This window comes from Thermobia domestica, chromosome 10 (genome assembly GCF_964235325.1).
Source record: "Thermobia domestica chromosome 10, izTheDome1.hap1.1, whole genome shotgun sequence".
Lineage (NCBI taxonomy): Eukaryota > Metazoa > Arthropoda > Insecta > Zygentoma > Lepismatidae > Thermobia > Thermobia domestica.
In genome coordinates, this window is record NC_137463.1 from 88054104 (window position 1) to 88067314 (window position 13211).

Here is a 13211-nt window from a genome sequence, read left to right on the forward strand (position 1 = left end):
AGTATTAACTTCTTTATATCAATAATTATCTTATACTATTCAATTACGTAGAAATACAATGGCTTATTACCTATATTATTGTATTAATAAAGTATTATTTTCCTTTTAGGTGCAAAATGTCGTAAGCTGGTATTTCAATGCTGAATTCCTAGTGGCAATGATGAATCAAGCTATTAGTAAAACGTTCATAATAACGTGCATGTATTCTTTGTTATTTCTATGTTGGCACTCTCAATGATTCTACGCATGATAAATTGACTTTTGATTCGGCAGGCCAATAAGATGCAAATTTACCAAATTAGATGATCGAATTATTTCCAGAATCTGTTTTGTTAACTGTTAATTTTGATTATAATATGAAGTTTACAATATTACTATGAATTTTGATGAATTAGCATTGTTCCTGGGTTTTGAAGAAAAGGGGCAGAGCCCCTAAGCTTACCGTTTACAAATTCATGGTTTTTGAAAACATTTCTGCAATAAATAAAATTTATACTTAGCTTCCCCTTTTAAATAAAATACTTAGAAATCACTGAGATTATTGTTCCACTTGGTGAGTTGTCAAATAATTTGTTTTAAAACTTAAACTTTATAGTAATTCCATACTTTTTCTTATATCGAAGTCACAAACAATTTTCTTCTTTTTTATCTTCATTTGATTAAAATTGATACGGACCAAATTCCAAGTTCTCGTTATAATGTCACATAGTATGGATTGACATTAATCTCACTTATTATAACTAATAACAAAACAAATACTTTTAAAATTATACGAACAATGAACAAAACATTAAAGCCCGTCTCACACGGAACTGAACTAAGACCTCAACCCAGGCTACAACTTAACAGTGTTGCCTAACTCAAACTTCTATGCAATTTCTTTTATCCTGAGGTGTTGTAGGGGTCTCAGACGATCCTTAAAACTAGGTAGGTTTTATCAGCAGAGCCTCTCGTGGTCTCTTCATTAAAACAGACGAAAAACGCGTTACGCACAAAAAAATCAACTGTCCTAATCGTAAATATTATTGTTTTTCTATTTCACGATATGAGTTCATCCGATGAGGATGAAATAGCCATAGCAGCGATATCTGCTCTGTTGCTGACACAAAATCCGCCCTCCCCTGCCCCAAAAGAAACGTGAGAGAGAGAAAGAGTAAAGAGGGGCTGGTGGACCAGGGAGTGAATTCTTCGCCGCAATAATGCACAGGAAAGCATCGTATTTTCAATGGTGAATAATTAACTACTTACAGCAGATCCTCGTACAAAAAAAAAAAAAAAAAAAAATCTACAGAATGGATTATTCAGAATTCCATACGATATTGAAATTAGTAACTCCGAAAATTTATCAGCAAGATACGAACATGGGGGAGTTTGTATCAGCTGAAAAATGGTCTGTAGATCCTTGGATTCACCAGATTGTAGAACTGAAAATCAAATGACTTGTCCAAATATGTAAATGAGGGCAGTTATCAGACGCGAAAAGCTAAAATAAAGAAGAAAAAGCAATTTTCTAGTATAGGTACTGAGTGCATCCGCTCAGCTCAGTACCCACAAAAAATGCCCAAATAGCCCCTACAGTAAACTTATACCGCGCCGGGAACCTATCTCATGCACTACACCCGGAATTCTTGTATTGTGCCAGCATTGTGGAACTGTTCCCTAAAATTTCAAGAAAGCCACATAACAGTGATGACAATTAACGCTCATTGTTTCTGTTTTTGGCGCTGGTTTACTTTTGGTGCATCACATCTGAATTTTATGTTTAGAAGTGTAGGATTACTACTCTAAACTTATTACAAGTGCTTTACGACGGATAAAATAAGCGAGTTGATATGAAAGATGCCTGTATAGAAACTATTTTCCACCGGCGGTGAATTTCTGCACAGTTTACAGAAGTTGTATTTTGTTTACAAGTGAAACGCTACTAGTATAAATCCATGACAAATGCTATTGAAACTCGTATCATTGTTAAAACCCACTCGTTTTCACTACCCTCGCTTATGCGGATACCCAACTTTGCTGACGCGCCTGTTCCCTTCAGACGCACCCCCTCATAGCTTTGCTCTGCTACGACTCGGTTAGATAGCATTCGTGCTTTTTAGTGGCGACCTAGCGCAGGTTGTTTTGTTTTTTGGGGCTGTAGTTTTTATGCATGCATCCGGACGCTGTATTTACGCAAATCGTAAAAGAATTATAATTTTACAACAATTGCTTATGATACCCCCTTGAATTTTAACTATGCCATGTGGATATTTTCATGTCGCCCAGCTTAAATCATTTAGAAAACAATAAGAAGGTAATTAGTGAAAGGATTCTAATTTTTGAACAATTATTTCGAGTGGTGCGCCAAAAGTAAACCTGCACGCTTTTTTTAACATGTCACATTTTTTTAGAATACAAATTACACAGTATACTTAAATCACCTATTTTTATTCTTTTAAAGGATGTACAGTAATTACATTTGTTCACACCAGCAGCGTTCGAGCGGATACCTTCACTGCATACCTCCTCTAAGGTCTTTTATAAATACTTTTATAAATAATATAAATCGTGCTACAAAAGATTATATTTTTCGTATGATTCTAATGTTTCCCTTGTCCAGGCAGCATTGTTTTGAAATTACAGCGATAAATAAAGTTGAATGTCGTCAGGCGCTACTCTTTTCTGATTGGTAGTTGTATGCAAGACTTGCAAAGTCCAGATGAAAATAGAAACTGTTTCAATTTCTTCCAAGTTAGGATCCAAATAAGGACAGCAGAAAATTTCAGCCTGAACTAGGGGCAAGTTAGCTCTCACACGATCGTTAAGTAAGGTCGTGAATTTTAGATCGTGAATCGCAGCCTTACTTCAGTCCCGTCTGAGACAGGCTTAACATATTTATGACGGTGCAGGATTGTAATACGTACACCAAATGGTGGAGCATTACACCCTTCAGGGTGAAGAAAATTCACATGGTTATGAACAATCGAAGATTTAACCCCAGAACTTAGTAGATGCCACGAAGATATCCCATAAGCGCTTTCAACAGATCCCAACAACACAATTCTGGGCATGCTCAAGGTGGTGGTGTGGTGAGTCCCAAGATCCTAGTAACTTTAAAATGCGATTCGCAACTATGGATGACATTTGAGTAAAAAAACTTTTAGTCTGAGGAAAAGCGACAACCTATGCAATTGGACTCCTCCTTCCCCAGAGCTCCTTCGTGGCTAAGCGGTTAGTGTACGCGCCTTTGGCGTGGGAGACCCGAATTCGATTCCCGGAGGGAGCTCATGTTCAGATTCAACGTTAATCAGTAGGTCCCGTCTCTAATAGCCTCGCTGCTGAAAAGGACGTTAAACTCAAAATGAACTCACCTCAACCCTCCTTTCCCATCCCAAACCGGCAAAGGTTATATCTGCCAGTAAGAACATGGCGTTCATTTTCTGGGGTACAACAGATGTCTTGTTGAGTTTCTTAGAAAGAAAGCGCATTACAGGGAACTACTATGTCTTCTCTTTAAGACAAACTGAATGATGTCACCAAAGAAAAAGGCGGGAGTGCTACAGAAAATAGTTTTGCTCTACGCCGATGAAAGTCACCTCACAGTAGAGTTTTTCGTGTTTTGCGTCCTTACGCAACACCAAAGTTATGAAAGACGGAATGGCTCCGAACCACCACTAGGGCTTGAATTTAGTACAGTTGGAGGATGCACAGACTATCTTGCAAGATCAACCCTCACAGTATAAGGTCGTACTTACTACATTATCGTGTTTCCAAGATACCTGAATTACAAGACTTCGCCACCGGCTCCTCATACCTATGACCAAGGCCAAAATCCATGATTTCGGCTTCCAACTCATTTCCCACTTGTCATAGTTACCAGATCTGGTACCTTCAGATTATTGCCTGTTCCTCTCAGTTCTAAAACTATATTACTGGAACTCTAGTCACCTCCGATGATGGTGACATTAGTATTGTGGAAGCTTATTTGCAGACCTCGGAGTTTCTACTCAGAGAGAGAGAGAGAGAGAAAAAAAAATGCAACAGCACTGCATGAAATAGCCTGTTGGCATTGTAATACTCTATGGTGAAGCTACGAATTTTTTCGTCCAACCCGAATAATAGTACGTATTATGGCCACAATTCTTGACACATTCTTGTAAATGTAATTCAGAGGTCTTCAACCCACGGTCCCCAGCGTGCGGCTCGCCAACGTAAATTTCGCAGTCTGGTGTAATATATAATGAAACTATGAATTAATTAGAAAAACGTGAATCACTGAAAGAAACTGATGTGTTCACATTGCACAGTAGCACGTGTCGATTTAAGAGAAATGGACTAACAAAGTATTTTTGTGAACGTGAAAGATAAGTTTGTATGTTGAATTTGTAATAAATGGTTGTTTTCTATGAAGGGATTCAATCTGAAGAGACATTTAAGTCGAAATACCTCCTAATTTGCAGAAAAATGTGACATTTTGTCTGGATAAATTTGCAGATTTGAAGAAAGGATAATTCGGAACGTGACTCAACTGGAAACAGAAGTATCCTACTACTGTACTTTGCACCTGCAAAATTTGTGCGCCAAAGGCACAGGTTTCAAGATTATTATGAAAGATGTTAGAATCGTTAACTCCGTAATATCCCGAGGACTGTATCATACAGTTTCAAGCCCTTCTTAGTGGTATGGAGGCAATACACGGTGACGTACTCTATCTTACAGAAATTCATTGGCGTATTGTAGGTAATGTGTTTAAGAGTTTCGACCGGGAAGATGAAAGAAGTGAATTCATGGCTAGTAAAGCTGACGTAACCCAACAGTTCAATGATCCGGGGTGGATGGTTGATTTCGCTTATCTCGTGGATATCACAATGCAGCTCTAAGATCTGAATATCAAACTTCAAAGAAAGAGCAATTTGATAACCCACCTCTATGATCATGTGAAAGTTTTCAAATCCAAATTACGCTTGTGGAAAATCAGCTTAGAAATACTGATATCTCACATTTTCCAGCGTTGTCATAGATTGTTCAAGACAGTAAGTATGCTTAAGCTGTCCCAACGTTAATGTTTGAATTCGTCACAAAAATTTCTAGATCTGCTGTCACCAATATGTTTCAAATATTCTCCAGCTCTTTTATTATAGATGTCCCAGGCAACATGAGAATGAAACTTTTTGAATTGCAGTATAATACTGAACTAAAAATAAATAAATAACAGTGTGGACCTGGTAAAGATTTACCCTAAATATGGAACGAAACGAAACTCCCTATACAACCATGCCCTTTTTATTGTATCACTATTCGGTGCGACTTGCGAATATGCATGTGAAGAATGTAAAAAGAAAGTAAAATCAAAATTAAGGAATCAACTGACTCACATCGTAAAAAACATCTGCAAGTAGTAGCATCTTCCAATTCTAAGAAAATATTGGAAGTGAACATGCTAATGAAGAGTATGTGGTTACAATGTTCTCATAAAAATACAAATGACAATTTTTAACGGAGTAGTAACCTGAAAAAAAAAGTTTTATTATGTTTATTGCTTATGTTACACTTCTTACATAAGTGGTATAACAAAATTAACACTAATTCAGAATTTGATATTTTTCTTTTCAACGGTTATGAATACATTTACAATTTGTGTTTAAATCTATTGAGTAACATAAATAAAGGTATCAGTGTCCAATATTGTGCAAAATATTTTAACTCTCTTCTTATTAATCTGAAAGCAAGTAGTAAATGTGTGTGTACTGAATCGTGTTGGAATTATTGTTATACTGCACCTGCCAGTATGGACTTGACCAGACCCGTGCAGCTCACCTGTCCCTTATGGAATGTGACAGTAGTCCGCTAAAGGAAAAAAAAAAAATGGAAGACACTTTTTTTTTTTTGTTCTCCTAACACATGCGGTGTTTGTGAACATGGCTCACTCATTTCTTTGCTTCCCTCTGCCCTTTATTTATTATGATTATTAAATCTTGGCCAATACATACTGATTGTGTCAGCGATATTGGGAGATTTGGAACTACGTTTCATTCCCTTTTCAGTAAGTTATAAATCATGTCTAAGCAAAGACTCATAGGACGGGTTCCTTACAAGAATATGCCCGCGAGGCAAAGGTTATAGACTACAGCATAAAAGTACGGACAAATAACACTATTCATAAACACAATTTGACTTTACAAAATAAAATTTAAAAAATAAAATGAAATTAAAAAAAAAAAAAAAACTTTGCAACTTCACCCGTTAGTAGTATTTAAAGTAGTAAAATGAATTCATTTAAGTTTTAGGAAATATTTATTTCTAAATTATTTACACAACAAAATATTTTTTACAGATAAATTACAATATTTCACCAATACTGAAACCATATAAAAAAAAAATTACTTAGGAAGATTCGCTCATTAGCGATCGATCTCTCCAAATACGACATCTAATGTACCTGAAAATAAATAAATAAATAAAATAAAATATTTTTCATAGTCAGAACAAATTCTATAGTGATTATCTTTTATCATCTATACTGATTAAATAAAACTAATTTTCTTTTTGTATTGGAGAAAAAAAAAAAAGAATTTCAATCGAATGTGCCATGTTCAAAATTTACATAAGAATGCGAAGTTAAATCCCAAAAATGAGTTCATTAAAATCAAAATCATACTAAGTACAATCTAAGGTATGAATCAGGGCTGATAACAGTCAGGAATATCGGGGACAATCCAAGATGAATTTAGAAAAAACTTCCTTAATCGAATTTAAATCTGCAAAACCAAAGGGTAACCCTTTGAGAAAACAGTAATTATTGGCTTTACAACAGGAAAGTGCCGAGGTACAGTGGATATAGAAAATTACATTGTAAGATATCAAATACTTATTTTACATTCTCGCTCTGTTCAAATATAGCTGGAATAAATACTAATTTCGAAATGACTTCACATAACTCTTAACATGACACTATCTTAATCTGCAGGTTTCACTAACTCTATTACTGCTACTCATCTTTTCTTCACGAGACCAACAAAAGATGCTGTTTAAAATATTTGTGCATACTTCTTTACGATTTAAAAGAAAAAATAAATAGGGATTATCATTTAAAATCTGAATGTAGAAACGCTAAAATCAAACATCTCTGTAACTTCACGGCAGTTAAAAATCATCACCCCACACTCCACTGCTTCACGTTTTAAAAGCTGACTGCTTATAATAAATAAATAAAACTGCGATGCGCTGGATATCGAACTCACGATTCTAACTTAACGCATCGTTGCGTTACTACTACGCTATCCAATCTCCGGAAGAAACTGTACACTCGTTCCTGTAGATGGTTCCCAATGACACTTGAAAGCCCTAGGGCCTATTTCTCAAAATTGCTAGTCTAATATTTTACAAGCTACGAGTCTAAAGTTTGACAAGTTCTTAATTTCTGTTTCTCAAAGTTTTACAAGAACTTGTGAACAGGAAAGAGTTCTTTCAGGTATCAAATTTACAAGTTAGCTGACACATACGTAGGAAAACAATTACTGTGTGAATTTCTGTCGGCTTGTGCATTTTTTGTAACAGAACTGAAATTAAATATTTTGAATGTTGTAAGAAATCAGAAGATATTTAGTTTGATAGTAATTTGACACTGAAAATAAAGAAAATGGACAAAAATATTGCAGACGTGCCAGGCACATGAACTCGTTGGAGCACACAAAGATTATTCATATGTTCAGAACATGTATTAGCCTAACATAAGTAAACCTATATTATTAAAAATTAATACTGTTATCTTGCACATGCTATTACAAGTAGTTTCTCACAGCACACAAATAACGAATAATATATATTTTTAACTAATCTTCTTTAGACTGAATTTCAATTACTTCGCCGCATCAAAAGGCATGTAGTAAAACGTACTAAAACACACAGATAGGCGCGACAGAAAAAAGTCCAAATGCAAATTAAATGTTTTAAAATAAAAGTATTAAATTGGTTGAACACTTTCTTTAAGATGTATACTTTTAATTTTTGCTTAAAATTGCCTGAACTTTTATTTCCTTCACTGGCAGCTTTAGATAAATCAATGGACTTCTTTTTCTGTACAGCCGCTTGGTCACAGGTTGCACTCGATTTCAGACTTTTTATTAATTATATAAACAGGACAACATCGAGCTATTTATACTTGTGAATTTACAGACGTCGTACAAGTTTCCAATCTCTCGTTAGTATTTACTGGTGAATTACAAGCTCGTTTCCCCATACAAGTGTTTTGTGGAGCAAAATCATGATGAAGGAAGTCACATACTCTTAACAATATTCTACAAATTTGTAGCTAGTATTTTACTTTTGTAGGTTCAAAAAACACACACTCGTATACTCATGTATGTTTCCAAGACTTAAGAGGCCTAAGCAAAGTTTGACTTAAAAGAACATAGAGAGACTAAGTCAAGTTTAATAATGATGAGCAGGCGTTCTCAAAACTTTAGACGTACCCTCATATTAGTCAACTGAAAAAGTAAATAGCAGTTTAAGTTTTGATCTTATTTGGTGTTGATGATTCATTTCCATGGACTAATATGTTGTTTTAACGCAGAGAAAAAAAAATCCTATCTTGCTTTGCTTGTCATAGCTTCGATAATAATATTATCCATATACTTGTTAAGGTGTCCGAAATATCGGAAATTATTTCAGCTACTAGGTATACAAAAAAGTTTGTACTATTTTCTTGTAATATATGTTGTATAGTTCTATTAGTCAATACTTCGATAAATTGTTTTCTAATTGCCAATTAGGTAATAAAGTAATCATTATTATCTTACAATACTGAACATGACTTTGCAAACTCATGAATATTTAACAGTAGAACGCCTACTTTCGATGTGTGCAGTGCTGGGATCCACAGACTGCAGGACACAAAACAGATTTTTAATATATATATATATATATATATATATATATATATATATATATATTTTTTTTTTTGAAGTGACTTTTCAATTCTAAAGAATTCGTGCCTCTGTGTGTAACTTAGTAAATACCGAGAATCACTAATATTCATTGGAAATTACTTAAAGATGCAAATTACCTACCTATTATAGCTACTATGTCCGCCAGCATATGATTTTTGCCTATTTTATCTAAGGCTGCTAAGTGAGCAAATCCTGGAGCTTTGATTTTGCATCTGTATGGTTTGCTTCCTCCATCAGACACAAGGTAAACACCAAACTCACCTGAAATGTAACACAAAGATTAATTTTACCTACATTCTTTTCAGGAACGAAACCCTAAGACGTGACTTTAATATGCGATCCGAACTCCACTGGAAGTTAAACTCAATTTTCCCATGACGTAGCCACGTGTGCTAACCATTTGGCCACAGGGAGCTCTGTATATACAATTGTAGCCAGACAATAACGTACTGATGTACTTAAAACCTTGCAACACCGTATTAGGCGAAAAAAGCAGCATCTGATGAATGTTATATATTATCTCTCGACAATGAATGCACAACAAACAGAATATTAAGTTTGCCACTTTTTGTAAAACTTCACTCGCTAAAATTATTCCTGGAAGATATAATTCATAGGTGCATGATTACCTGCTTTAGAGGACTGGTGAATTGCTGCTGATAAAACTTATCAATTGCTCTGAAAAGTGTATTATTTAAAGCCTCTGCTAAACAATACCAAATATGGAAACTTTACCAAATTCTATAAATGTTGCGTACAACTATGGGTCAAATACAGTATGGTCATGTTTCTCTCCACCAAACATTAAAACCAACCCCCAAGAAAATGGATTGAAAAACTTTTCTTCATTGAAAATAGCCTGCCTGTTCAATAGCCTTACCTGTTTACACAGTTGTTATTGGAGACAAGACACAACTTTGTTACGGATTCCGAAGTATGGTGATAGTTTTTACCCTACAGCTGGAAAATGAAATATTTCAGTCTAACGTCCTACTATTATGACCTTTAGGCTAAGCAAGACGGATGATTAAGGCAAGTTAATGATGATAGAAGAATATGGGAGGAAACAAAGGTACCCCGAGAATATCCACGGACACAATGTTGTCCACCATAAACTTACGTGGCTAGGGATCAAACAAGGGGCTCAACGCACCAGAGGTAAGCGCTCTACCCCTGAATTCAAGATATAGTGTCTCGTAAACTATAGTCAAGTGTCAAGTTTTCGCTGTTTATAAATAGAACTCGAACTTCATGGATTTCTTTGTAATTTAAGGTATCATGTGAAAGAAAGTTCCAATTAATTCAGCACACTGAAACGAATATATCATTGGAAAAGGATTTATGCAAATGACAAAGTCAATTATAGCAGAAAATCCGACAATAAATTTGCTTCAGATGTAATTCAAGTGCTTCCAAGAACAATGAATCCAGAATTTCCCGATTTCTCAGCAAATGACATTTTATTATTGAAATATTGCCCTCTAACAACTTGTTAGATGAAAATGCATTTTAAGTACAAAAATATGTTAAATGACAGTAACAAAAAGAAAAACAGAAAATTATATATGTATGTTTGTGACGAGCTCAAATCTGTTTCTTTCTTTTTTACTTTTTTTAATTCTGTTCTGTACACACTGTTTATTTCTTACAATTATTTTGTGTATGTTATGACTTTTGCTCTTCAAATGTTCATTTAACAGTATTGTTTGTTTTGCTTACAAGTACTTTTGTTTACCATCTTTGAGCAGCATAATGAGTAAGTGGCAATGGAAAGTATTCTGTACCATCTAGTGAAAAAAAAAAAAAAAAAAAAAAAAGGTGAGAAGAGAGCAAAACAGAAGTTTCAACGCGTTTTTCTTTTATTTTACTGAATTAAAAAAATCACTAATTTAAACTAAAAATACAAGTAAATACCTATTATATGCAAGGACAAAATAATACATATAAGTCAATATAATATATGCACATATAGTGTGATGATATTTGTGTGCTAAGTCGAAGTTACCTAACCTCATTTCCATATACAATTCGATTATGCAGAACATTATTCAAGTTTGATAAAAACTGAGACTCTTCTACCCTATAAATATGGATTTCGCTATACAAACTACAAACGTATCAATATAAATAAAAGACCACGCAGAAATAAATATATATATATATATATATATATAGGGTTAGCCTAAAAGAAATGTTGTACTATGTATAAAATGTTATGTATTTTTTTGAGAAAATTACCTGTGGTACACACGTACATACTTGAAGTTTTGCGGCTGACAGTTTTTTTTTTTTTTGTTTGTTTGTTTCAGTGACGGGTGTGTGACGTAAGCGACCTTGCCCTCGAACTTGACCTTGACGTGGCTTGGAAGAATATAGCAAGTCAAGTTGAGAAGGCGTTCTGTGTTCTGGAATATGCCAAGGCAAATTCAGTTACTGTAGTGCAACGTCATTTTAGGACAAAGTATGGGAAACAACCACCCACACGGCAGTACATTTATGACTGGGTGCATAAATTTGAAGAAATAGGCTGTCTGTGTAAGAAATCCACGAGAAGACCTCCAGTGTTAAATGAAACAGCTGAGTGCGTTCGTGCGCCCGAGGAAATCAACGACACGCGCAGGAAAGGAACTTGATATCCCTCAAAAGACTGTCTGGAACATTCTACGCAAACGTCTCAAGTGAAAGTGACGTCGATTGCAATTACTGCAAAGTCTCAGTGAAAATGACAAACAGCAATGTTTAGAGTTTTGTGTGTTCATACAAAATCTTTGTGAAAAAAAAAGGTGACTTTCTTCAGCTGCTTACATTTGGGGACGAATCAACCTTTCACCCACATTAGTGGTGTCGTAAGCAATCATCACGTGCGTATATGGGGAAGTGAAAACTCTCACGAGATTGTGGAGCAGATTAGGGACTCCCCAAAGGTTAACGTCTTTTGTGCTGTATCGTCCAAAAAGGTGTACGGACCGTTCTTTTTACAAGAAGAAACCGTTACTGGAAGAACATACCTGGACATGTTGCAACTTTGGTTGATGTCACAATTTGAAGAAGATAGTGACAATTTCATATTTGTGCAGATGAAGCCCCACCACTCGATGTAAGGGGTTACCTTGGGTGGATTGGCCGTTCAACTGATGAGAACATGACTATGACTCAATGGCCACCACGAAGTCCAGACCTTACACCGTGTGATTACTTTCTGTGGGGTTTCATAAAAGATAAAGTGTATGTTCCCCCTCTCCCTCAGAATCTGACGCAACTGAAAGAACGAATCAGAGATGCTGTTGCATTGGTGGACAGTCAGACTTTGATGCGTGTTTGGGAAGAATTGGACTACAGACTAGATGTTTTCCGTGTAACCAAAGGATCACACATAGAATATATGTAGTTGTACCACAAAAACTTCCTGATGTACCTTACAACTTATGTAAGTTATGTCACCATGTCATTAAAACTCTTCATTTGGGGGACCACTAAAGTTGTCTATTTCTTTTAGGCTAATCCTGGATACACATTATTAAAGCACATCTAACTATCCGAAGTTACATTTCTATTACATACCTTTAGGAGCCTCTATAGCTGTGTACGTGGCACCTGCAGGTACATGGTATCCTTCCGTGAAAAGTTTAAAATGATGAATAAGTGCTTCCATCGAAGTCTGAAGAGAGAAAAAAATGAAAAATGAAATCTTTGAGTTTTACGTCCCACGATTATGCCGGTTAGGCTAAAGGAGACGGTGATTATGAGAAATGAATGAAATAGTGGAATGAAGAAAGTGGGAGGAAACGGGAGAACCCCAAGAGCACAGTGTTTGTCCACCACAAAGTCCACACGGCGCGAGCTGAAATCGAACCAGGGACCCCAAGCACCGGAGGTGAACGCTCAACCACTGTGCCCCCGCCTATGAAGAAAGGAGTAACAGTCAGTACGTCTAATGGAGATTTAATACACTGTACATTACCATACTATTTAATTGTCATTAAGATAATAGGATATAGGATTTTAACTGTTTCATTCTACTCTAACCACTGTCAGTTCATTCTTGCACTCTCCCAGCCATGATGACCTTAGTTATACGTGGGCCGTTTGGAAAGTAACCTCTGATTGGTTAAAAAAGAAATATCAAAGTAAATAAGAATTATATATATATATATATATATATATATATATATATATATATATATATATATATATATATATATATATATATATATATATATATATATATATATATATATGAAAACTACTGCTTTGCTCTATTTTTCAACATAGTTTCCATAA

General features: G+C 35.2%; 1 protein-coding gene across 1 annotated transcript in view; it reads right to left on the reverse strand.

Moving 5' to 3' along the window:
• Positions 1-6257: 6257 nt before the first annotated feature.
• ND-49 (NADH dehydrogenase (ubiquinone) 49 kDa subunit) overlaps positions 6258-13211 on the reverse strand; it is a 48612-nt gene continuing 41658 nt past the window's right edge. Inside the window, exons 8-10 of the mRNA XM_081728202.1 lie at positions 12492-12588; positions 9051-9191; positions 6258-6421 (exon numbers count right to left, since the gene is read on the reverse strand). Coding sequence (XP_081584328.1) covers positions 6384-6421; positions 9051-9191; positions 12492-12588 — 276 coding nt within the window. The 3' untranslated portion in view covers positions 6258-6383. The remainder of the gene's footprint in view (positions 6422-9050; positions 9192-12491; positions 12589-13211) is intronic.